The sequence below is a fragment of the Porites lutea genome, chromosome 11 (assembly GCF_958299795.1).
Source record: "Porites lutea chromosome 11, jaPorLute2.1, whole genome shotgun sequence".
NCBI lineage: Eukaryota > Metazoa > Cnidaria > Anthozoa > Scleractinia > Poritidae > Porites > Porites lutea.
The window spans coordinates 6444850-6471458 of record NC_133211.1 but is presented as its reverse complement, the minus strand read 5'-3'; the positions used below and the strand labels follow the sequence as shown (position 1 = coordinate 6471458).

At 38.9% G+C, this 26609-nt stretch overlaps 2 protein-coding genes across 3 annotated transcripts in view; one reads left to right on the top strand and one right to left on the bottom strand.

The window, feature by feature from the left end:
* Positions 1–1438: 1438 nt before the first annotated feature.
* LOC140951810 (uncharacterized) lies at positions 1439–7790 on the top strand. 2 transcript variants are annotated; one of them, XM_073401162.1, is made up of 2 exons: positions 1439–1678; positions 5175–7790. In XM_073401162.1, the coding sequence occupies exons 1-2, from the start codon at positions 1672–1674 to the stop codon at positions 6587–6589; spliced, it is 1422 nt and encodes a 473-aa protein (XP_073257263.1). In that variant the 5' UTR covers positions 1439–1671; the 3' UTR covers positions 6590–7790. The 2 variants fall into 2 exon arrangements, with proteins under 2 accessions (XP_073257263.1, XP_073257262.1); XM_073401161.1 differs by lacking the exon at positions 1439–1678 and adding an exon at positions 3255–3350.
* A 7091-nt stretch (positions 7791–14881) lies between these two features.
* Positions 14882–26609, bottom strand: part of LOC140952098 (aflatoxin B1 aldehyde reductase member 4-like) — a 14132-nt gene continuing 2404 nt past the window's right edge. The window contains exons 3-13 of the mRNA XM_073401524.1: positions 25843–25904; positions 24874–24934; positions 24660–24699; positions 21381–21527; positions 20690–20739; positions 19777–19856; positions 19077–19143; positions 18040–18140; positions 17386–17540; positions 15611–15691; positions 14882–15247 (exon numbers count right to left, since the gene is read on the bottom strand). Coding sequence (XP_073257625.1) covers positions 15180–15247; positions 15611–15691; positions 17386–17540; positions 18040–18140; positions 19077–19143; positions 19777–19856; positions 20690–20739; positions 21381–21527; positions 24660–24699; positions 24874–24934; positions 25843–25904 — 912 coding nt within the window. The 3' untranslated portion in view covers positions 14882–15179. The remainder of the gene's footprint in view (positions 15248–15610; positions 15692–17385; positions 17541–18039; positions 18141–19076; positions 19144–19776; positions 19857–20689; positions 20740–21380; positions 21528–24659; positions 24700–24873; positions 24935–25842; positions 25905–26609) is intronic.

Here is a 26609-nt window from a genome sequence, read left to right as displayed (position 1 = left end):
CACAACACCGATTTCAAATATTTGTCCATGCTTTGGAACCAGCTGACCGCAGGAGGGTTTATATCAGTCAGATAAATAAGTAAAATTCTTTTTACAGCCTTTTTACAATGCTATCTTAGTTACACTGGACCTTTTCCCTTAAGTCTAAGACTGTTGTAACTTTACTGAGAGCCTGTAAAAGAAAACAACGTGATGTGACAATTCAAACGAAACCATAAGTTTAATTTTTTAGATTTTGGGAGTTTCTTTCACTTTCAAAGTCTTTACAGCATAAAGGGGGTAAGTATAGTGAACTTTTTTTAAGCCGAACAGATACCAACACAGAGCTGGGCTTTAACACCGTGTCCACTTTCTAGAAGGCTGAGCCGTCAAACAAACGATAATATAGGCCGTGATCGGACAAACGTTATAATGTCACGTCACCAAGATTGGTACCTCCTTTGAGAAGGACCAACTAATAGCATTAATTTATTGTTTTTGTGTCTGTGTGTGTGTTGGTATTTCCGTGTGAGCTTTTGAAGTTTATAATTCCTTAGGACTGTCTTTCAACGACGTAAACTCCATAACGATATCAACCGCCCCTCGTTTTTAAAATTCCAAAGAGGGCTACAAGAATTTACCTATCAGTAAACAGAATAAATTTTGAATCAGCGTGCAAAGAAAGTAGTGTCCGACAGCCCGGGGCTAGTGGATTTTGTTATCGGGCTAGTTAATTCTATTTTTAACTTGCCCGACGGGCAAGTGATGTTTTTTTTTAGGAATTCGAATAACAGAAGAACTGTGAAATCAATTCTGCTCGTCAAAAAGCTTTTGGGGCTAGCGGAAATGACGTTTGGGCTAGTAACTGCTAGCTTCAGCTTGCCCGAAGGGCAAGCTGTAAAAATAATTTTCTTTGCACGCTGTGAATGTTCTAGTTTCGCATGCAAGATTTTTATGTATTTAGTTATGAACGAAAAGCAAACCCATGGTGACCATTTTTGCTCTAAAGTTAACTTCCTCATCAGTTTAAATAGAGTAAAAGGAAAACACAAGTCATTTCATTGCGTCTCAGTGTGAATCGATTACCACACAACGTCACGGTTTACTAGTATTCCGGCACAACTGATAATCTTACAAAAAAAATTAAAACGGGGTGTAAACATAACTTAACATTACAATACATGAATACACTATACCGGGATAAGACGTATGCAAATTTAAGGGGGCACTGTACCATAGAAAGTTCTACCGTCCTTAAAACTGTCAGGGTCTAGCTGTGAATCGTTATAATGTCTCCCAGTTCCATGTTCTGAGTTCCAAAAAATGATTTACGGATACGTTTTTTCCATTCTTCAATCAACTAAGAAATAATTCACGCTATTTCTAGTTGCACGCTCATGATACTGCTAATGACTTGTAAATTAAAATTTCGCAAATTATTCAACCAAGGACTGCAAAACCGCGCCTCAGAAACGTACATAAATTGAGAAAGCGACGTTTGGAATGGACCTTTCCACGTGATAGTCAGATCACGAAATATCAGACAGGCATAACCTGGTTTAAATTAGAGCCTCATAAACAATCTATTTAAGGAATCTATTCATCGCCTGCCCTTTCACTGGATTTCCGCGGATCATTTTTCAAACTAGCGGTAGCACTCGTCACACTCCTCTGGAACGGCGATTCACAATCATGAAAGGTAGGTTTTCGTTCTGATACATCTCTCATGATTACCGGCAGTCTTTTAGTACAGAAATTCATATTTTGTTCATAGCTGGGTTTGCGTGTCTTTTAGAGATGTGCTTAAGCACACTCGTGCAGTTAATCCGCAATACAACTTTGTTTATAAGTTTCCATGCCTAAAGCACGCTTTCCCGGTTAGCAGATTTGCTTCGCGCTGAACGTATATCAGCTAGGATTTTCATCTTTCTCAAAAAGCTTTAAGCAAAAGCATATATTTAGTGTCCTGTACCAACTTTAGCTAGAGCTCAATTTACTCAAAGACTCTGCATTCCTTCGACCTTCGCATATCAGACAATGCATTTAGTGGATTCACTCAAGAAAGCTCAGTCATTTGCATGTAGTGTATGAAGACACAGTCACCTAAAATCCAACAAACTTGACAAAACATCAAAGGTGCGAGAAACAGTACAACTTCCCAACTTTCGAGTTTAATTAATTGATTTTTTTCCTTGCGTTTCGATTGTAATAAGACCTATTGTTTTCGATCCGTTATTTGAAACGTGTCCAAACTTTCTCAAACTGACATTATTCAAAATCAGTTTGACCTTCTTAGAAACGGATCATTTAATTTTTGCGGACAGGAAAATTTCTGAAGCAAGACTATTGGCGGAATGCATGTTTATGTCCAAAAGAGTCTAGAGTTTGCTTAATTTTTACTGTTTCATTTTTTCGGAGACTCTAAATTATTTTAAATTCGGTACTATCTTCGATACTCGAATTAGCACCCAGGGCGTTTATTTAATTTTTGACGCTAATTCGAGGAGGGGCTAAGGGTCCAGATTTCATTCTTCAGGATTTCGACCTCAAAACCGACATTTGGCTCGGTTGCAAATGAAAAGAAAAACTGTAACATTTAACAGGAATCAACAACGTACCTTTCAGTATGAAACCAAGTTTTCAAAGAAGCCTATGAATTTTAACTGTATTTCAATAAACTTATTTCTATTTTTATGCCCCATAAATTTATCTTGGTATTGTTAGATTTTAGACTTTTAACTTTTACCGTAAAATTCCGAAAATAAGCCCCTCCACGTATAAGCCTACCTAACCGGTAACGCAAAAAACCCTCCGTTAAATCGCCCCTCCAAATACAAGCTGGGGGTTTGTTGAACTTGGAAAATTGCCCTCAAATACAAAGTAATACAAATTTACTTCCAACTATAAGGCTAGCCCAATCGATTTTGAAACTCAAATCTCCCTCCGTAGATAAGTCCTTCCGAACATAAGCCCCTCCAAAATAAGCCCCTCAAAAAGGGCCTTTGAAAAATATAAGCCCCGGGGCTTATTTTCGGAATTTTACGGTACTTCCTGTACATGTTTTTACAATTTTAAGCTCTGTAAAATTATCTCGGTATTTTTACATTTTGGTTTCTACACTGGCATAATTATTGTACAGCGCTATGGAAGGTAAGCTGGATACAGCTGAATAAGTTTCATTTTTTAAAATTATTAAATTATTATTAGGGTGCTTTTTCGAAGAGAGCACTTATTCGAAGGGTACAGTTATTATGGGGGGAGCTAATTAGGGATTTTCACATGACGTCACCAAAATTAACATTCAACCAAAATGTCTGCATGGTGGCGTTATGTTGTGAAAAAGACAGCTTATCGTTTTGGGATCCCATTAGGTGAGCATATTAGAGTTGAGTTTGAAATTCATATTAGAACAAGTTATTTCAAAACAAACTAATGGTTCGGCATTTATGTATAAACAAACGATGTGTATGCTTAACATTGATCAGCTAATTCACCGTAATGGGCGTATCAGCTGGTCACGCGGGTATAATTCAGTACCGAATACAACTTTGTTTATAAGTTTCCATGCCTAAAGCACGCTTCCCCAGTGAGCAATTGCTTTACGCTGCAAGTATATCAAGCAGGATTTTCATCTTTCTCCAAAAGCTTTAAGCAAAAGCATATATTCAGTGTCCTCTACCAACTTTAACTAGAGCTTAATTTACTCAAAGAGACTGCATTCCTTCAACCTTCGCATATCAGACAATGCACGTCAGTGGACTCACTCAAAAAAGCTCAGTCATTTGCATACTGTGTATAGAGACACGATCAACTAAAATCCAACAAACTTGACATCATCAAAAGTGCGACAAATAGTACAACTTCCCAACTTTCGAGTTTAATTAATTTATATTTTCTTCCTTACGCTCCGATTATAATAATACCTATTGTTTTCGATCCGTTATTTGAACCTTGTCCAAACTTGCTTAAATTGACATTATTCCGCAGTTTGACCTTCTTAGAAACGGATCATTTAATTTTTGCGGACGGGAACATATCTGAAGCAAGACTATTGGCGGAATGCATGTTTATGTCCAAAAGAGACGTCTAGAGTTTGCTCAATTTTTACTGTTTCATTTCTTCGGAGGTTTTAAACTATTCTAAATTCCGAACTATCTTAATTTTTTGACGCTAAATCGCGGAGGGGGGAGTGGCCCTTATTTCATTCTTCAGGATTTCGACCTCACAACTACCCTGGGTGCCAGAGGCTTTTCAAGCGCGGTTTCCGGTTCCGGTCAAGTCTTCGCCGCTCTTCGTCGTACGCGAGAAAAAACCAGTACCTCACAACCGACATTTGGCTACAACGTATCTTTCGGTATGCAACCAAGTTTTTAATGACGCCTATGATTTTTATCTGTATTTTAGTACACGTATTTATACTTTTATGCTCCATAAATTTATCTTGGTATTTTTAGATTTTAGACTTTTGTTTCTTGTACATGTTTATCTCGGTATTTTCACATTTTGGTTTCTACATTGGCATAATGATCGTACAACGCTATGGAAGATTAGCTGAATAAGTTTTGAAAAGAGCGCTTATTCGAAGAGTGCAGTTATTATGAGGAAGCTAATTGGGGGTTTTCACATGACGTCATCAAAATTCAAACTAAGGAACTATCGATACTTCTGAATTTCTTCTTTCATGAGGTATTACAGCACCTGAATACCTATATTTACGACAAATTTTCGGTTCCAAGGGTTCTTCGTTTTGCGATAGAAGACGCTTGAGTATCCAGGCTTTTGCGTGACGCGCCATTCGTTGACCGCTTTGTCCATACAGAAGACTACAATCGACTCTCTCTCAACGGACACCTCGGTAAAACAGACACCCGGAGTTGGTCCCTGACAACTCTCTACTCCCTTTATTCTTCTCTCTGTGAGATGGATATTACAGTCAACTCTCTCCTTTACAGACACCTTTGGGACCGTCATATAAAGAGTCAAATAAAGGGGATTAAGAAAGGCAGGGTCCAACTCTAGGTGTCCGTTTCACCGAGGTGTCCGTTAAGAGAGAGTCCCGAAGGTGTCCACCTTATCGTCCATCTTAGAGAGAGTTGACTGTAATAGATAGTCCCCCCACCCCATCCCCCCCCAAAAAAAAACATTAGAAAGAGCCACATATATTTAATGACATTTTTTCTTGTTACGTTCCTCAGCCATCCTAAGATGTTGTTGTCCTTGTTGTTTACGAGGCGAGCCGGACGAAAAAGCAAGGGTAAAGGTTTCCTATGACGATGAAAAATCCCCAAACCACACTGAGGAAAACGTAAGGTTGCTTAAACCAGACGAGCAGCCGGAAGACGCGATCAAAGAAAACGAGGAAACGGTGAAAAAAGACGATGACACTCCTGAAACGAATCACAACGAAGAAGACGAAGATTCACCGAAAAATCGCACGAGGGACATTTTGGAAATGACCAAAGAAAACTCGGAAGATGACGGATCCGAAGTGGTGGAGTACGTTGACGAAAATGGTCGACGGGTTCGTCGGATTGGGAAGAAAACGATTACCATCACGGTTTCTACAAGAAGTGGTTCAAGCGGGGATGGAACCAACAACGTCAAGACCGAAACCACAGAGATCACTGTAGGAGGTAATGACCAAGACAAAAACAGCGTGTTTCAGCCTAGAAAACTCCAAGAAAGAGATGTATTTTTAGATTTTGATACTACACCCAAAGCAAGAGAGGAGCGCTTGATTAACTTTGAAGTCAAAGGAGAGGCATTTCCCAAACACGACGTCAAGACGGTTGAGAATAAAGGTTACACTACCACCATCACAACAGGGTCTCCAGGAGGTAAGACCGAAGGCAATAGCTATAGTTCAGTATACAAGAGGACTGTAGTGACCAAGACGATTGGGGGACCCGAGAACCGAAGTGTTGTCGAACACTCTACGACGTCTTCCAGAGGTGACGGCGAACAGCCGATTTGGGTTGTCAGGAAAGATAAATCCAAATTTGATGTGCCCGAGTGGATGGAAGAAAGTAAGTCGCCCGAGGAAAAACGTAAAAATCCAGAACTATCGGACATAAGTGTTCAATTGAAATATCCCGGTGGTCATAAATCACAAATGAAAGAACCGGACGAGAAAGCCAACGAGAGCAAGATCCGCCCGGAAGTGGCAACACGGGACAAGCCGGATATTTCAATTCTTAGCCTTGAGAATATCGTCAGAGAAAACGAGAAGAAAAAAGACGAAATCAAAGGATCAGAGAAAACAGAAGTCCAATCAACACCGCCTCTGGCTGACAAAGAAGCTGATGATGACGACGAAGACGAGGAAGAGGAAGAGGAAGAGGAAGAAGAATACGATGAGTTTGAAGAAGAGATTGTTGTTATGGAGGTCACAAGAAAAGCGCGTTTCCCGAAGGCGCTGGAAACTCCAAAACCTGAGCCAGAAAAAGTGGGGGTCCCTATCGAAGACCTTCTGGAGATTCCCACACTACAAGTGCAGCAGGAATCGGCTCCTGTAGATGAATCGTTCTTCGAGGAGAAAATCGAAGCGGTGGAACGCCAACCACAGGTTTTCTCCGAAGCACCAGATTTTAGTTCCTTTGGACTTCAATAGATCGTAAAGAATAGCTACCCCAGAGGCATTGAGTAACTACACATACAAAACTTAGTCCCTAGGCGTTCTCCCTTGCGCCGTTGTCTGAACGAAGTCTGGGAAATGAGGGAACTAGGCGCTTCTTTTTCGATGACGTCACAGCACAAGGTGGAGTCCAGGCGTGACCGAGCCGAGAACACCAAGGACTAAGCTGACAGATACAATGACTAAATATTTTGCGCGCACGCTTCCAAAACAGCAAAAATAATGTGAAAAAGAAAGAAAATGCTATGAAGTACGCATACAAGCACCCATATTATTCGATAATTTTTAAACGATACTCTTAAACAAATATTATTCTGGTGGGAATAACAACCCTTACAACGGCATGAAATTATACTAAAGGTATTCCATTAAGTACACGACGTATCCTCTAATACTGAACCGCGGACGATCAATTTTTCTTATATTCAAATGTGCTGTCACGCCTTCCATGGCTATTTCGACAGGCCATTTCCGAGTTCCAAAAACTCTCTTTTTCAAAACGAGGCTAAGTACAAAACCTTTGTTGATCTGAAAACTGATGAGCTTTTTTTGGAGGACAATTAAACATCATTTTCATATCAATGGCTTCGCACTTAGCCTCGCTTTGAAACAGAGGCTTAAGGCAACTCAGTAATGGCCTAAGTTTGAGAATATACGTTAACGCTATTTCGTACTCTATCTTTTTTAACCACTGTTAGATTGTGTTCATAGTTGTTTTTCTATCAGAAGAGTGTCAATATTCAGTTGCCTTCATATCGCAGCAGAATCACTCTCTCCTTGCTCTCTTTCTTTTTGCCGATTTGGACGGCACGATTTTTGTTTACGAATATCATGCGCGACTAACATACGTTATGACTTTCGACTATCCACACGCGCACAACTTCACTTACGACATCCACATTTGTCAAACGAATGTAGTGTGTCTAATTTACACGACACGATCTGTCGCGAAAGTCAAGACGTATGCTAATCGCGCGCGATAGTCGTAAGCAAAAATCGTGCCGTCTAAATCGGCATTAAGGAGACCTGATTGGGGTATTAAAAATATTTTAAGGTTAGGAATAACGTTCTGGGAGAAACAGAAAACCTGCTCAAGTATTTAACTTTGATAACAATGGGTTGTGTTTAGTGAAATCACTTAAAGAATGCTTTATAATAAAGGGGCGAGTTAAAATTACTGGAATTTTTTTTTGGCGTCTTCCCCTTCTTACGGAACAGTTTCAAGACGGTGCGCAACTGCACACCAATAAACATTTTGCCGTACGTGTTGGACTTGTTGACGTCATCGACGCAAAGAAGAGCTAGACACCGCGATGATTATTTTGTGTGCCCTTCGGCAAAAGTTGAAAAAAAAAAAGGAAACCTGTTCAGATTTTTAAGTTTTTAAAATCGCACTGCTACCCTGTTTAAACTTCGCAATGGCTAATAAAGCCCTCCGAAATTCTAATTTAAAATGCAGTGGCTGTGGATAAGGCCTGATTTAATTTTTTTACGTTTTCTGAACCCCTTTGTAAAATAGGGCTACAAAAACTTAACGAGAGACAGGGACGACTTCACAGTCCCCTGATACCCTAATAGGTTGATATTTAACAAAAGAACTGGAAGAAAAGGGTAGTCCATAGGCCTCATTTTTCCCATCCTCGGAGACCCAGGGGCAGATAAAGGGGGCGAGGGAAAGTCTAAACGGGCGGAAAAATATATATGGAACGAAGAAAAGTAAAGAACGGCGAGAAGAGCCCCTGGGGACAGTGTCTTACCAGACCAGTTCCAAACGGTCGCCGCCGTTCTGGCTTCTGATTGGCGCCAGAAAACTTGTGTTTTTCTGGCACCAGTCAGAAGCCAGAGCGGCGGCGACCGTTTGGAACTTGTCTGGTAAGACATTGTCCCCAGGGGCTCTTCTCGCCGTTCTTTACTTTTCTTCGCGCCACATTTTTCCGCCCGTTTAGACTTTCCCTCGTCCCCACTATCTGCCCCTGGGTCTCCGAGGATGCATTATTCCGCGCGGCCAAAGCGTTTCGGGTCACGTGGTCCAAGCGAAAATGTGAGGGCGTTTCCCACCCGTTCGCCTCGGATACCTCACCGAAATGAATTGACCTATAGGGACTGGGAAAACGCCGTACAGGGACTAGGAAACTTAAAAACGACTGAAAAGGTTAAAGCCGGCTGGGGAATAGGTATGGAGGGGGGAGGAACATGGAGTACTGGGGCCCTTTTCTCCAAAAGACCGATAACTTTTCGGGTCTGAAGGCAAATTTTGAAATCAAGACCAGCTGAACAGTAGCAAAGTTCCTAGCTCACAAACCGGTCAATTTTCCTTCGTTCACTGATAATTTCATTGTAATTATTTTCAAAATTATTGATTATTGAAATGCAAACACGGCAAACATAAGACAGGTTCTCGGGCCCGAAAAGTTATCGGGACTTTCGTGAAACGGGCCCCTGCAGGGCTCTTATGTTCTTGAATGGTGGAGTGATTTGTCCGGTTAATTCCGTTGAAGAACGAGACCTTAACTTGCGAAACAGTTTTGTTAAAGAAGGTACTATTAGCATCCACCCAAAGTTAGGAAGGCAATAACTGAGGAAGTCTGTTCCAGCCGTTCAGATACTGGGTACGAAGGAAAGAGATATGTATAGGTAATAGCAAGATTTGTAGTGATATTTGGCATAAATACCACGAGTGATGTATTTCGAAATTGTTAAACGTAGTTTCACGAGCCGTTAGGCGAGTGAAAGTTGAGACAATTTTGAAATATCACAAGTGGTATTTATGCCAAATATCGCGTACAAATCATGCTATTATTTGTTTATAGTGCTGCCCACAAAAGGTTTGTAATTTTCACCTGTAGGTATGAGGCTGACTTCGCACTCTGAACGTCTGGAAAAAGCTAGAAAAAAGAGTTCTGGAAAGGTACGGTAAAACGGGCGAAGGAAACATGCAACTTGTTTTGCAGCATTGTGCAAATAGAGTTGAAGGCTATGTTGCGCGTTTTTTTTTTTTAGCCACGTTCAAGCCTGACTAGCCATAATTCAGGTTGTTGCAGGTTATAAAAACGTTGTTGCAGAAAGTAGAGAATACTTCTACTTTTTGCAACCAAATCTATACGTGTTTCGCGTTTTACCGGCACAAAGCGAACTTGTTTTGCAGCGAGTGACGTAACTCCCGTGTATGAGAAATTTTATCCAATCAGAAGTCAGTATTCACGCAACTTGCAACAACCTGATTTGTTGCGAGACAGGTTTGAATCTTGGGTGGTTAAACGAGCAACACCGCCATTCAACTCGTTCTGTTGTGGTACGTTTTTGCTGCCGTAGCTTTAGATAATCTTGGCTTGTTCACTAAATCGTGGTGTTAGCCGTTGGAATAGTTTTTCCGTGGCAGAATAAGCGTGGGTTTGGCTTAATAACTTCCTTGCAAATAAAAACCATGGACTTTAGAATTTGGAATGCTTTTCAAACATTATTGCTGGTGATAATAATCTTCGTTAGGAAGCCCTGCTAACCGACTATCTAAACAAGTTTAAATTCTAAGTTTATTATACAACTGTTTCAGTTAACATTGTCGAAAAAGTCTAAGCAATGAGACAGCGAAGCAGTATAGAAAATGTCATTAAGAAATACCGAAACTAAACCATGAAGCAAGATTATTCTGTCTAAAACGACCAAAATCAAGAGATCATAAATAAAAGACGACATTTTAAGGGATGTACAGCTAATCACATAACTTGACGGTCGTGTCGCGTGGGTTTGCATGAGCTCTTAACATCAGAGCAGTGTACAAAGCGCATTGACGGTTACTAAAAAGCGCGAGACAGCTAACATTGAAAAAAAAAACGGTACTTCTTCCGCGACGTTGCGGAAGCTTCTGCATTCCGCAGTTATTGCGCGTTTCATTGGTGCTGATATTGTTTACTGGAGTCTGAATTTTTGACATAGTTTGGTTATAAAGGGTTTCAAGAAAGGAATAAACTGCCAAGATGAACCAAGATAGTACAGGGTGGGGCTCCGAACATGCCAACCATTCCGATATCAGCGTTGAGAAGGAGGCTGATAGAATAGACGAGAAAAAAGAAAAGCGCTCAGAATCGCCTGAACAAGATGAGAGAGAAATGAAGAAAGGAGACCTTGATGAATGCGAAGAAGAGATCGTGGCAACGATTGGTATGCGACAAGAGTATTTCCCCGATTGGTTGGAAATTGTACAACCAGAACAAGAGAAAACAGGAGTCGCTATCGAAGATATTCTTGAGACTCCAACAAAGCAATTGGAGACAGACGAACCAGTCCCAAAGGATGAAGTGCTTGTTGAAGAGGAGGAGATCGAGGCTAAGGAACGTCCGCCTGTGGTCCGTGAGATACACGTACCCGATCATTTTGATTAAAGACTTATAAGGTACAGTTATAGAGTAATATTTGCCATTTGATCATTAATAAGTGGGGAATGTAAGAATAAAGAACTTGAGACACTAAGCTGTCCCGAACGTTTCCTTCGCTTTTTTTTCGAGGTAGACGCACCATAAGGTAGAGGCAAGACATAACATACACTCGCCCCCTTCGTGTCATAACAAAGTTGCTGCGACTATTTCAAATTAGTTGCCTAGGGGTGAATGGCTAGTCGCCAATATTTACCAATCCAGAGGCCAAATAATCCGAGGCTTAAATATGATTTTGGAGCCAGCCAGCACCTTGAAGCTAAGGTTTAAAGCAAATTCTTGAGTTAATGTAAACACTAACTAGCAACTTGTAAATCTAACATTATTTTAATCAATAAAGTTTGTGGTTGCCCGTGCTATTGTTATTGTAAGTTAGTTTTCTATCAAGAATTCTGCCTTCAAAAGAGACAGCACTTTCATTTACATTTTCACAATAATATTGGTAAAATCTTCGACACCACACCGACTGTACATTTATCACATCGATGTATATTGATCGCGCTACGCGTAGAGAATCACTTCTAAATTATACTAACATACACCTTGGGGAGAAGAATACTTCTGTGGAACAACTTCGCAGAAGTCTCAAATATTAAGATGAAAGGTTTACACGTCGTGTTGCGGGAATAGATTCGTATGCTACCAGGGGTGGACCCCGGCAGAGAGTTGCGGGACAAAAATACCCCACCATCCCCACCCCTCCTTTCTTCTACCACTTTACCGACTTTACTTTCGGTTCATAGATACGCGCTCAAAGCGACTGAGTAGACAGGGGGGGCGCGCCCCTCCACTACCACTCCCCCAATTCTTGTCCATGTCTTAAAAGCGCGCCCACCTAAGAAAGAATGTATGAGAGCGACTAAAATTCGGCCTGATCTCAGATGGTTATTGTAACAATTTTCAGTATATGGTGAAAACACAAAAAAGGCAAACAAACAATCTTAATATCGCGTTGAGACTGTTTGTTTCACTTTTGTTTGATATCATTAATATTGATCATCATTTTAGAAGGCACCAAAAAATACACACATGCGCACACAATACATCTTACTGGCTTCGGGCTATCCTTGCCCATTTTAGAGGCCTTTTGAAATTGGTCAAATTTAAATGCGAATCCACCTTTTACTTCCATCGTTGAGAGAGGTCAAGGAGCTAATTACATAAACCGGGTTGGCTCGCTTTGCCAAGATAGTAGCACGTTAATTAAACGCAGCAAGACTCCACTTTGTGATTACAAGACAACCCAGCCCGGTTAGTTGGAATCCCAATAACGTGATGGCTTGATATCAAGATGAACATTAGAGTGGTTTTCGTTTGAGTGTCGTAAAACCAAAACCAAAGTAATTACTCTGGCCAATCACATAGGACACAGACAATACATTGAACCAATCAAAACTCGAAGTAATTACATGTGGCTGACGCAAAGCGCGGGAAAATGCATGCGAGCGCGTCACAATTGGCTTTGGTTTTACTTCTGATTGGATGAAAAGGTGGCGCGAATCTTTTAAGCCAATCGCATCGTGTAGAAAGTGCAAAACCAATTACTTTTCGACACTCAAATGAAAACCGCTCTAACGCCTCCTCCGCAAAATGAGTCAGCAGGACTCACGTAATCAACACCCAAATCTCCAGAGAAGACCACGTGATCTACAATGGTAAATTAGCACATGAAGTGAATAAAAGGTCTTCTAGTTAAAAAAGCGACGTCAGAATCCAAGCACGGTGGACGACAGCATTGAGAATATAGCCGCGAAAATGGAAAAGAAAGAAGATTGCGATGAATGCAATGAAGAGATTGCGGTAACGAAAGTCATCAAACAAGACTATTTCCCTGAGTGGCTGGAAACTTCACAACAAGAGCCAGAGAAACTGGGAATACCTATAGAAGATACCCTGAAGACTCCCTGTAGGGAAGTTGAGAACGCATCAGTACCGCGTGATGAGATGATCGTCGAAGAGAACATCGAGGCCGTGGAACGTCAGCCCGCGAACTATTGCGAGCTACTAGACTTCAGTCTTTTCGAAGACCAAAACTGACAAGCAGTTGTACTTGGGGCATAGGATTGCTATTTTACGAACAGTAAGAACACAAAAGGACCGGACATGTTGTTTCGAATGCTACCTTTTTGAACGATTTTCAGTATTCAATAGAAGCAATATTTCACCATTTACTGTTTCAGTACTGTTACTAATGCAGATTTTTGAATAGTCAAATATGACTGATTATATGTACCACTGACTTGTTTTTCTCTAAGCATAACTTCATATGAATTTGACAACCATTAGTGCTAAAATAGTTAGCAAGTTATAGCGCGGTGTTGGCCATTTATATCATGGTAACACTTGACTTTAAACTATTAGAATTCTAAAGGATTTAGTTTTCATGCGCAAATTAAGGCTTTTGAAATTGAAACCTTTATAGGATTGCTTCATTTAAATGAGAAATAACACTAACGAATTACATTTTACAGCTGTTATTAAATGTCACCTTTGTAAAAATATCCTGTTGTATATCCTTATTCTGGCATTCTCTCCTGGTGTCTTACTACACCAGCAGTGTCACAAAAAACGTAATAAGTGAAGGTACACTGAACACAATTACAGTGGAGGTCAAACTGTTGGGACCTTTCCAATGATATTAGCAAAACTAGTTGAATAATGAGCAAAATGGGTGGAATTGAGACCGTTTGGGGGCATAGAATTGCTGAGGGTTAGAAGAGGACGAAAAGATGGGCACGAAGCCGATCAAAAAATTATCACGTAGGAACATTCCTATTTGATAATTAGTTGGAAGGTTTTTTCCCCACGCTACAACGAAATGACTAATCAAAGATTTACACAACAGCAAGAGTCGAACAATTTCTTCTACAACTAATGCATGTTAATATGACTCGAAATATTTCTTCTACACTAGGCATGCAAATTTTTAAACCAAAAGGACAACAAAACGAGGACGTTCAATATATTCAGTTGTCATAGATTTATATGATATCCTGAATATTCCTGGCAGCATAAGTTTAAAAAATGGGCAGTTTACATCACTTAAAACATCTGGTTGGTAGCGATATTTAGAATTTCATCTATGTAATAACATTTGTTGTCAGGCGAATTAGAGTTTCAAGTCACGTTATATATATATATAAATTCACAAATTGCACATATCCCATAAAACTCCTTGTCTGTCGCCCAAAAAGTTTGCGTAAGCAATGTCTTCAATTTTTCCTGGAACGACTGTTAGGGGAGGGAGTGCAAACAAGAGTGTAAAATGGGAGGTGAGCTAATGATGATTGTGAACAGTGGTGGTTATTATTATATAAGACATGCTCTTCCCACGGTTAAGAATAATACATCTTTAAAACTATGGTACAATATGGGGAATAGTGAAATTTTATAAAATTTACATCGGGGTTAGGAAGTCATGTATCATTGTCAAGACTTAATTTTAATTCGTTTCGCAAATTAAGCTATCATTCATTGTCGAACGATCTGTGAGCATAACATATCTGACAATGTTATCAATAGTTAAACAATGTACCTGTATGAAAATTATAATAACGACCACCGTTTCACTAAACAACACAAACAACAAGAATCGACCAGATCATAAAACAATTTCTAACACCAATGTTCACTTGCACAAAATTAAAATGGAGCTTAGAGGTTTAAAAGTAAACGTTCCTAAAGGATCATCGTTGCTGATAATATCATCTAATTCGATCAGAATTCATCATCCTGTTACTACATATTCAATAGATCTATCACGAAAGAAATATGCGATATTCCTTGCTCAATTGATCACGCAATTTCAACAAACAACTAAAAGCAGTAGCAATATTTGTTTTTTATGAAAATCCCCCTCTTTACTTTATTCAGTTCAACTGAAGTTCGCAGGGTAAAGGGATTGAACTGTATCCCGTGGTAATTAAGTGCTCCAACTTAGGTTTTAAATGTTAAACACATGTCCTGAGCATAGGCGTTAAATTCACTTCCATTACTTTTCTCCCACTATAATTATTTCGGATCAGTCGTTCCACCTTCACGCGTACAAAGGGCATCCTTAAGTTATTACTGTATATTTTCAAGGCATCGCAAACTCAAACTTGTTTGATATACCCAATGAGCCTTCGACAGCCAAATCAACGGAAATACAAAGGGCAGTCGCCTTCAATTTCGCCCCAAGCCTCATCAAACAATTTGACAACATCTGCAGAAAAAGAGCATTGAAATGGCTTACTAAACTGCACTGCGCGCGAATGATACATGAGTTACATATCTTAGACCACAAAGAAAAAGTGACGAAGGTCCACACAACCTGATCAAATCAAGACAATATAGTGTTGTAGAGGTTTCGAAGAGGAAACGTCTTTTATCTCGTTCATAATATTGACAGCCTTGGAAACGACCGTGCTATCAGAGATGCCGTAATGTATGGTTTCGCATATCCCCTTCCCCCCCCCCCCCCCCCACCTGATGAAGTCGGCAGTGACTTCTAAACAATAGCGCACAACTCACTATTTTCCTCCCCTATCGCTTCCTTTAGTAAAACTGAACTCAACAGCATAAATACCTTCATGTAAAGGACCGTTCTTTGTACTCTGTAAGTTCTCTTTCAATTGTTTGACAGATGAAGCTCCGATTATAACAGCGTCTAAAAAATACACAAAAAAAGAGTTCATACAGATTCAGATTCTTTATTCTTTTGCACTATTCCAAGAGGTACTACAAAAATAACAACACGTTACAAAAGTAAGAAAAAAAATAAAATAAAAAAAATTGCATAAATCATCAAAGGTGAAATGTGCGCAGTGACCAAAGGAGCTTAGGCGTTCGAGTTGGTCACTGCCACATGCAACTCACTGACGTAGACATTTACATAAAACTACACGTAACGGATAGCGGAGAAAGGAAAATTAAAAGTGCATAAAGTCGTATTTACGATATATAAAAACAATAAAAATGATTATTGGTAGTGTGAATAGAGAAATCAAATTACTCATTGGGTATTTAAAAGGTACATTTTGTATTGCCTAAAGAAGCTATTAGAGGGGAGCTTTTTTTTTTCAGCGGATCCAACAAAAGCAAAAGTGGCAGCTCCATAATTATTGCTTATCTTTGGCCGATGAAAATTAAGGTTGGATACAAATCTGGTGTTGTAACTATGAACCTTAGAGGCTAGGGTAAGGGTTCCTTTAAAAATCGTACACGTAGGGACGTTTGTTGCGTTGTATGTGTGAAAAAGACTACTTTAAATTTGTAAATGTTTTCCAGTGTAAGAGTTTCTAAAACATTGAGGTATGGCATAGCATTGTCGTTGCTAGCTGTGAGCAAAGAACATGCTACGACCGCATTTACTCTTCCACACGATTCCGTTAAAAGTTGGTAAATCTGGTTTTACAACCGACGGAGTTGGAGGCCTAATCAGAATCAGAGAGCGTTATGATCTCGTGATAACAGCATTTCAAACTCCACTGGGACTCCATCGCTCTCGATCTAGTGGAAACTAGACTAAAGAGTCCGATGATGAGTCGCAAACCAAAGCAGAGGAACTAAACGATGACGTATTTCCGGTTGTCGCGTCCCTTCGCCCGAAAAGAAACTTATCTTTCATGAGGAGAAAAAGAAATGACAAACAGTCGAACCTCAATATGTGACTACCTCAAGTGACCACACCTATCATTTCAAAACACCCTTTATTTTCCCTGTCAAAGCTCTATACTTAGAACCTCTCGTAAACAAGCACCTCTCATGACCGACCGCGACCACTTTTTGGCCTAACAATTTTACAGTGTTCAATGGTACTGATTTAACCTCTTGTAAGCGAAAACTTAGCGAATGGTATGGTTTCTTTGACCGCTGTATGTACTACACCATTCAGAATATACAAAGTGACAACATAGAACTGCACGTATAAGTAACCTGGAAACTGTATACAAGAGATACAAGAGAACAGACCCCCTTTTGCTCGATTCTCATAAGAGACCACTTCCCGTAAGCGACTATTAAATCTACTCATTTTGACTGGTCCGCTTGCTTGGTAATAATAATAATAATAATAATAATAATAATAATAATAATAATAATAATAACAATAATAATAATAATAATAATAATAATAATAATAATAACTTTAATAGTAACATCCTCGTGAGGTTTTTCAGGAACTATTTACAAACTATTTCCAATTTATAAAAGCAAAAATGACAATAAAAACTCGAAATCACAATTTATGATGGTATTCTACTAAAATCTAAAGCTTATGAAGGAAATGTCTGCCTCAATAGTGTGCTTATCGAAGGTTGGACTGTCCATGTATGAGGACCCTTTTGAAATCACTTGCTATACCTCCACATGCACCATCCAATTTTGAGTGATGATACATCCAGCGAAGGGAAGCGTCAATCAAGCTCACTTTTCCTTCACCGTAGATACTATTCATCGTTCCTTTGAGTTTGTCAAGTAGACCAAACAATGGCTTTTTCCAAAAGCGCGCGACGTATCTAGAAATGAAAAGGGCACGCTATAGGTGAATGTGTTTGATAAATCTTCATGTAGTTGAACCTTATACATGTAACTGTGAAGTAGGAACTGCTATCTTGTTCTTGTGTCTGACTAAGCAGGTTCCCTAATGCAAGTCAGAAGATATTGGTTAATGGTTCCAATTTAAAGACACGTTCGTCATTAACAACAGAAGATCAGATTACGTAAGAAAATCAAGCTTTTCCAAGCTTTTAACAAGAAACAAGAGATCTTATTGACCTAAATATATACCTCTTTCCCAGCAATTGTTATAAAAATTAGCGTCTTATTGAAACCCTCTTGCTACTCATAGACCGAGTTATGGTGAGATAATTTGCCATCTTTACTTTAAAAACTGTGGACATGATCCTATGGTTTTGACGTTCAAGTCAAAGTTTTAAGTTAAACAGCACTATTTGTTCCTTATGATCATTCCAAGCCTTTAAGTGAACCCGGTATTACCACATCAATTCCACTTACAAGTCAGCCCATGGTCCAGTTCCAGCATAACGCCCATGTTGAATGGTTCCCGTTTCTTTGTCTTCGTATCGATGTTTACCCGTTAAGATTCCTCCAGCGAGCTACGAAACATAAATATACCACCACTAGTTACAGGTAATCAGTGAAACGCTGCGAAAATGGCTCTCATTGACTCTCAACTGGAACAATCTCAAGAACTAGATCGTGCAACCCGCGGGGGGGAGATATGTATCCATAAGAGCGAGAGGTTCGTTCTTAGAAGCAGAATGCAAGAACGTTCTTCTAAAAGTACACACAAGTACATCTAAAGTGTAAAGAAGAAGGATTTAGTGTTGTTTTTTTTTTAACCCAAGTCAAACGTTACACAGCCTTATCAGTTTAAGTGGTGAACCCCGAAGCGCTTACTTAAATGGCTTATAGGGAGAAGTGCGGCTTCCTGGGCATGGTATGGTTTTTGGCCTCTTTGTCCAAGATATGTAGCTAAGATGTCCCAAAATGATTCCCAATTTTTCGCCAAGTAACAAAGGAGCATGTAATACTATTTCTTTCATTGCACTAAACAAGATTTTAAAGGTGCGTTCTCTGGGATGATCTAGAAGAGGATCAGTGATCCGAGATCACTCAGATTATGATGCATCAAAGGAACCAATGAACCCACTCCATACAAGGATTCATCAATTTCTTTGACGCATCATGATCATTGCCACTTATCCGGATCATCCCGAAAAAGCAAACCCTACAACAGACTGAGATGTTGCTGTATATAGGAAAGGTATTTTAGGTCTCCATTTTTGTCCCCTAGAGTAAACTTACACTGTGCATAACCCTTGGCAACATACCCACTTCACAGGACGGGGAACGGAATACACGGATGGATTAAACATATGCTGCAAACTGCAGATACTGCGTCCCCTCACCATCTATCGTTTGTTATTCCTATTTTACGTTGCTTTGAATTTTCTGCATTATATTATACGACTGCCTTTTGTTGCACCCAAATCTGCATCACACAGCGACCAGAGATTACTTATACTCACTGGGTTGTATGCATAGAAGGCCATTCCAAATCTCCTCAGACACGGAAAGAGTTCTTTTTCGATATCTCTAAAAAGAAATTAGGCCATGAAAGTTTGGTCTCAGCTGGGTGGTTGTATTAACCATTTAAGCTCCAAGGGTGAGTAACATCATTTTCTACTGTCAGGGGCACCCAACGTCAATTTTCGGAAAATATCTGTTCGGAAGACGATTTGAGATCTAGAATTTTCGGAACATTTGTTGTCAAATTTCTTGCTTGCCTGCCTCTCCTAGTTTCGAACACATAAAAAATGGTATAATCGCCCATATTTAGCGGACTTTTACCTTAAAAAGGTCACCTAGAATTTTCGGGAGCCTTTTTCCTGGCTGAAATTTTCGAAAAGGTAAGTTTTGATCCCTATAATTTTCGGATCATTAGACCTCTGCTAGGAAATCCGAACAGATGAAAAATTTTTAGGAGATGAAAATATGCCTATACCTACCGTTTAAATACTAAAATACGTTCATTAATGCTATGTTTAAGTGGTTGTGAGCTATATTATCGTTGGGTGCCCCTGTACTGTGCTCAGTCACTTTACCATGAAAATTCACCTGGGGGAATCTTCCCCAGATAACATTGACAGACTTCATATCAACCTTGGTAAAGCTGCCCCGTGTAACCACAGCTTTAACCATCAGGATGCCAGCAAACTGAATGCTTACCTTGTAACAGAATTATACATTCCCTGGTAGACAGTTGGTAATGGATAACCATTCATCTTGCACAGATAATAAATTTCTGCCTAAAAGAAAGCACAAAATCCAGTCAAACCTGCACTAGCAAGTTATTTAAGTATTGGAACCTAAATATTAGAGAGTCAAATGGAATGGAAAAGTTGATCGTTGAAACGGGGATACTTAAGCAATAAAGCACGCTTTCTGTTGGTTTACAGGCATGATAACCCACGCCGGATGTTGGGAGAACATGAGAAAAGCTTGTAAATCACGAGCCAAAGGCGTTTTGAGTGTTCTCCCAACATCACAAGTGTGTTATCATGCTGATAAACCCATAGAAAGTGTGGTCTATTGCTTTCATTAAATAACTTAAAGTTTTCTATGAGTTTACCGGCACAATAATAGGTTTTTAACCAATCAGAACATGTGTACTATCTTAGATATTTTGTAAATGTAGATAAGATCTGGGTCCTCTTTATATTTCACTATTGCTGGGGCTTAGTAGTAGTCTTGCCTGGTTGCCCGTTATGGGGTTGGGGGTTGGGGTGAATAGATGCCTGACACTTAAGACTACACTGAGGCTAAGAATGTCATTCCACTTATATCCGTTGCTTTGGTTTTCCCCATTGCTCCGAGACGTGTTTCTCTGGTTACGGTGCTCCAGTTTCCCCAATTTGATTCTGAATGGTAGATTAACAACCACCACTACATAAAAGTGCTACACGCACCTCTGAATCGCAATTTATCATTCATTCAATTACTTATTACATTATATTAAGGTTTGACTGTTACTGAATCCACAGCTGTGGAATGAAAAATCATCTTTTCATGACATTTGAACTAAGGAAAATAATTGCCTTCCATTTCACCAACAAAATGAGGTATTAAAAAGCACACTTACTACTTGCCAAGCAGTGTAATTAGAAAGGCCAAAGGATTTAAATTTTCCCTCTGAAAAAAAAAAAAACAATAAGGTGAAAATGAATTAATCAGCATGTCATGAGCGTGGGACAAAAAAAACCCTGAGCCCCCAACACAATTTACCATCTTTCATTCTCTCAAAACAAAATTAATTTGGTTAATACTGTATGTTCATTATATGCACATTTTTTGGAAACAAAACAACAATATTCCATGTTGGTAACAAGAAGTCTACATATGCAGATGTACATACATGTTGAAAACAAAATAAGAAGTAACTGCAGTATGGTTATCCATTATTAGAGTACCAATATTGGCAGAATGGGTTGTTATACCATACATACATTGCTCCCGAGAGCCACAACTACTAAATCCTACAATAACTGAGGAGGACTGGAGCTGCCTTTTCCCTAGAAAAAATTAGGCAAGACCTTCATTTTGTGGATCAGATGAACTCTGATCTGATGATAAATTTTCTTCTTGATTCACATGCATAAAATGAGGTAAACTTGAGGAAGAATTTAGCATTTAATCAGAAGTCCCTCAGGGCTTATTCCAGACACCCCTTTAATTTTTAATAAAGTTCCTCATTCTTGGTTGATATTAGGTTTTGTTTTCTTTTTCGGTGGTTCAATAGATTTACATCTTAGAGTACATTTGCATCTAAAAACCTTTATGCAGATGATTGACAGCTTCAAGAGTTTCTTCAATGGGTGTATTGTGGTCTGGAGCATGGAGGTAAAATAAGTCCACACTGTCTTTCTTCAATCTTTTGAGAGATTCATTCAACTGTTTCTTCACACTGTCACATTTCAAACCTTTGACGATTAAACAAACGAACAATAAAATGATCAAATGAATGAATTTTTAGATGGAGGAACTCATACAATACACCTGGTCATAAAATTAAAACTGAAATAGGAGGTAAAGGACACAAATAATTAAGTGTAAAATAGATAAAAAAAATACAAAAAAAAAGTGAAGGAATATGAGGATAGAAGTTATTTGAAAAACAAACTGCTGTCAAAAAAGGCAAAACATTTTTGGAAAAATGGAATGAACCGATACAATTTAAGACAAAAGGATGAAAGAAACATGATTATGATTGACAAAAGTAAAAAGAGAATATAGAGAATGTGTGATTCCAGGAAATATCCATACCCCCCCCCCCCCCCCCACGGATGGTCAATGGAAATTCCTAGGGGGTGGGGGGGCTAAAGGGTAGAAATTTCCGAGGGGTACAGGGGGTGCCCACGAGAATAATTTTCCACAGGGTTGTAAAAGACACGATCGATCATACGAGACATACTTAAGTATATGTGGATTATTTTGATCTCTAGCACAACAAAAATTAGAAGTAGATGCCCTTTCGAGAAAAAAAACTTCAAGATGTTTGTCTCAAACTTCGTCTTCTTTGCTGGGAGTTCGCTATCATCTCCGCTGTAACGATTTGTCCACACGCTCTAACGACTTGTTCTAACGCTCTAACGGATTGCTCTTACGATCTAACGGTTGATTCTAAACAGCTAAAGGTCGGTCCGTCCAACGTTTGACCTTGACTGACAAAGTCTTTAAATATGAAAATATCGTCCTTCGGGCAAATCGATCGCAATTCTCGGTGTAATTCTCAACAGGTCTCTTACTTCTCCGGGAATGAATTTTAACGTTTCAATTAATAATAATTTCTTTATGTCGAACATGTATCTAGATTGTGGACTCGACTGCAGATAGTCTGACAAAAACTTAGGCTAATCGAGTGCAAACGTCGTCTAACTCGGCGATATATTTCTCGAGCTTTGTGTAAACAACTTTATGCAAATTTCTGTAGACATTCAGTCAGCTCGTCGCGACAAAGCGTTGCGTGACGACCCAAATGAGACCTTTGCTGTATTTTATTATTGACTTCTAATAGAGTACCGTTGAAGGCAAGCTGTTTGTCCGACAGACTTCTCGCCAAATCAACTTTTCCCGAAAATAATAACTATCTGTTCCTTCTGTGGAGGAGACTTTCGATCACGTGCTAGGCAACGAAATAGATCATATTTCACCGATGTTCATTTCTGAACATGAATCGATGCAAATATGGGATGCAAAATGAATGTTTGCCTATTTTGTTCTTTTATAACCCAAATAGGTTTTTTTGTAATTCCTGAAATTTGTTCAACTGCAAGTGTAATTCATTCAAAGTTAAACTTAATTACAAACATCGAGAGATTGACTTTGTGGTGACTTTAGGACCCGAGGCCGAACATTTAACGATAAACTTTATTGTAAGTTAGTTTTTTAGTAGATCCGTTTTGAAATTCGAATATCTTCACATAGTTTAATGTTAAATCAATGGTTAACTTTGAAGTTATGCTGTAAATGTTGCATTTGAGATGAAACTGTCTTAGACAAGACGTGTACATACTGAAACTTAATTACAGTACCAGACTTCAACTTTGTTTCTGACTTTGTCTTTAGGTATGGTAGGTTCGTTTTGAAATTTGAAAATGTTCACATAGTTTTATTTCAATGAATGATATTTATTCAAATATAAAGTTATGTTCTAAATGTTTTCTTGAGATGACATAAACTTATTAATCTCTGTTCTCGTGCCTCGCACGTTTTGCTGGAAGGACTAATAAAAAAGAGAGACCGCTCATAGTCTATCAAGCGTGCTCTACCTGCGTAAGAAATACATATTGCCTTGTAAAAGATTGCAAATAGGTCAAAGATTATAAAAAAATGTGTTTTAAGATGAGAACAGTTAATTTTAAGCGGTACACGGTCGATTATCTCTAATATGGCAAATTAAGACCATGAAAAGGAAAATAGGAAATTCCTCGGGGGTTGGGGGGTTATACATGACCCCGCTGGAACAGAAATTCCGAGGGGGTGGGGGGGTCTAATCGGAAGAACCATCCGTGGGAGGGTTATGGATATTTTCTGGAATCACACAATCATAAAAAAAACGATAGAATATCATTTTGGAGTGCAGTGTAAAATTAATAATGTGCATCAAGGTTATACAGCAAAAATAAAGAAAAGGCATAGAAAATCAAAAAAATGGATGGATTCTGTAATAATTTTTTATCCAAAAATTCAAAATCCCAGAACACAGTTTAGAGCCCACCTTTACAGTCAACAGCCAGGGCTGTCACTAAGATTTCAAGTTGCCAGTATGCAAGTATAGTGGGCAGGGAGTTAACAGCTAAAAAGTTCTTTTTTCCTTCTACATGTAGGTATTTAATTCCTATGAAAGTAGCCCTCGGTCATGCTCACAGTAGACAGGAGAATTCTCCAGCCCCCTGGTACTTGGTGACAGCTAGGATATTTATGGCACCTTAACCCACTCATCCCTGGGCTACCCATAACCACCCATGCAGATCCCCCTCCCTTTTACAGCTTGTGACATCATCAGTTTTAATGGTCAAGGACAACTTTGTCCGCTGACTTGTGCAGAGTGAAGAAATCTTTCAAACCATACCAGAATGAGTACAATTCAGTCAATGACACCCAAGAAAATGGCAAAAAAAACAAACATGCAACAAAGTCTCCTTGAAAATCTTGTTCCTAAAAGCTTTCCTAAAAACTTTTCCCACCAAAATGAAGCCTACTAAATATCCGGCAAAAGAAAAAAATGAGGCTAAAAAAGCGAAAAAAGAGGGGAGGAGAGAGTGAAATTTTGCTTTCTGTGCAAGTCCGAACTTTGCAAGCTACAGGTAATATTTTGCATCTAGATCAGAAGGTCACGAAGTGTACAACCCATAAATGGCTTTAAGGTAAGTTTTAGCTCTTTATATATAGCACGACAGTGACCAGAAAACTGCTAACTACTAACTTCAAAACGCATTTTCCAGCAAAATTTCCAGAGGTGAATGGGTTCTTTACAGTAAGTATCTGTCGTGTAAGAAATAATAGAAGTAGTCACATTAAGAAAATTAATGATTTAAATTTTAGGAACACACCTTTTCCTCCCCAAGGATTTGCTTTTGTAGCAATGAAAACCTGGTTGAAGGAAAAAAAAGTACATTATAATGTTATTAAAAAGACATTACCATTCATTTTACTTTATTCACTTGTTTCCAGCACGCTGCAATCAGAGGCTCAACTAGCAGGGAAGTATTTCCCAGTTCTTTGAAATTACTGTGCATGTAGTTCAAGCAGGTTACTTCAAAATACCTTAGATTCATTAAGGCTGTCAATATCTCCCATAATTTCTTCACTCTTTCCTTCATTATATCTGTAACAGTGAATAAAGTTGAATATTGTAAGAAAAGCAAAATAATCAGATCCTAATAAAGAGGAGAAGTAAGGATGTCACTTCCCTATTAATATCTTTACCTTATACCTGCAAGGGGGATATATATAAAACTAATAAGGCATTTATCAAAATAAATATTATTTCCATGAATAGAAAAAATTAATGGATTGCCAGTGCAGTCAAACCTCCACTAACAGCCACCTCTCTACTATGGCCACCTCTCAACAAGGGTCAATTTTCCGTCCCCGCAGACGAAAAATCGGTACATTGACTCTTGTTTAAAACCTCTCTACAACAGCCAACTCTTTACAATGGCCACTTTCTTCTGTCCCCAAGGTGGCTATTGTAGAGAGGTTCAACTGTATTACCTGTGATGCACCTCACCCCAGTTTACATGTATGTCTAGACTAAGCCTTCTTTCCATTACTGGTAATAAGCCCTTTTGAAAACAGGGGCTTACGCTTTTCATACATGTACATAGTAGTAAAACCTAAAAATGAAAAATGTTAACTTACTTCTGTAAAATCCTACATACAGTAAAATATTTTTTTTAAGTACATATACTACATGCACGTATGGAATGCCATGAAAGAAGTTTAATTTCAAGAGAAACACCACAGAATTTCATCCAGATTTAAAAGTTAGAGCGACAAATGAAGGGCAGTTCCATGCCAAAACATCCCGTCCAAAAAGGAGGTGGTTGCACGAGGTACATTTTTTTAATGGAGCCCCATTTTTTTAATCTTACCAAGTCGTGGTTTAGGGGTTAACAAGATAACAAAAGTTTACTTGTCTGAAACTTTTAAATTACTCTACAAGAAAAATAATCTCCCTGTAAGTTAAACAGGTGGCTCTTATTAGAGATCAATGACATAATTTATACTTACCCATGAGCAGTGTCAAAATCATACACATCATTTTCCATACAAAGTTTTACAAACTCCTTTGCCTGCAACAATGCATTATTCAGTGATTAATGAACAGTTTAAGATAATGAATTCAATGCAAATTATACATGTACAGTGTACAGCTGTATAGTCATGTCAACCTGTTGGTTACAGTGTACATTAACCCATCAGTAATCGAGTCAATGAGTGGGTCCCATGGCCAGGGGTACTCCTGGGAAATTTAATAGCATGTGCACAACCTGCTTCCATAAACAGAGTGAAAGTTATTGGACCAAAACATCTGATATTAGTTATACACACTCAGTGATCTTGGTGATTTAAGCAATCTGATTGGTTCGCGATCTCAGACTATTCAACAATATTCACCTCCTAGCAAGTGGATAATGTGTGAGCTCGGTGTTTTTCCCATTTTTTTAGAGAACGATCGTTTAAAAGTCGACAAAATCCTAGGGCTGACTTTTTTTGAGGCAAGAAAAGACTTGGAAGGATTCAATACGGCGTTTTTCAATTTACTGTAGCTGAGTTTTGTGATCAATGGATTGTTTACAACTCCCGTGTATTCACGTAGAAGAAGTCGTTTTGTGAACTCAGTGTTTTCTAACAAGAAAATTTTGGCTCAACAATCAAAGTTTATTTATGACAAACAAATTTAAAAGGAAACGTAAATAAATTCTACGTTTCAAGTAAACAGGAAAAAGAATGATACAGGAAGACGACATCTTACCTCGAGCTACCGAGCCGCCATT

Excerpts from the sequence above, each read along its gene's own strand:
- LOC140951810 (XM_073401161.1), top strand. The coding sequence starts at position 3,290 with ATGTCTGCATGGTGGCGTTATGTTGTGAAAAAGACAGCTTATCGTTTT. Across the intron at positions 3,351-5,174 it reads TCGTTTTGGGATCCCATTAG|CCATCCTAAGATGTTGTTGT; the intron begins GTGAGCATATTA and ends TACGTTCCTCAG.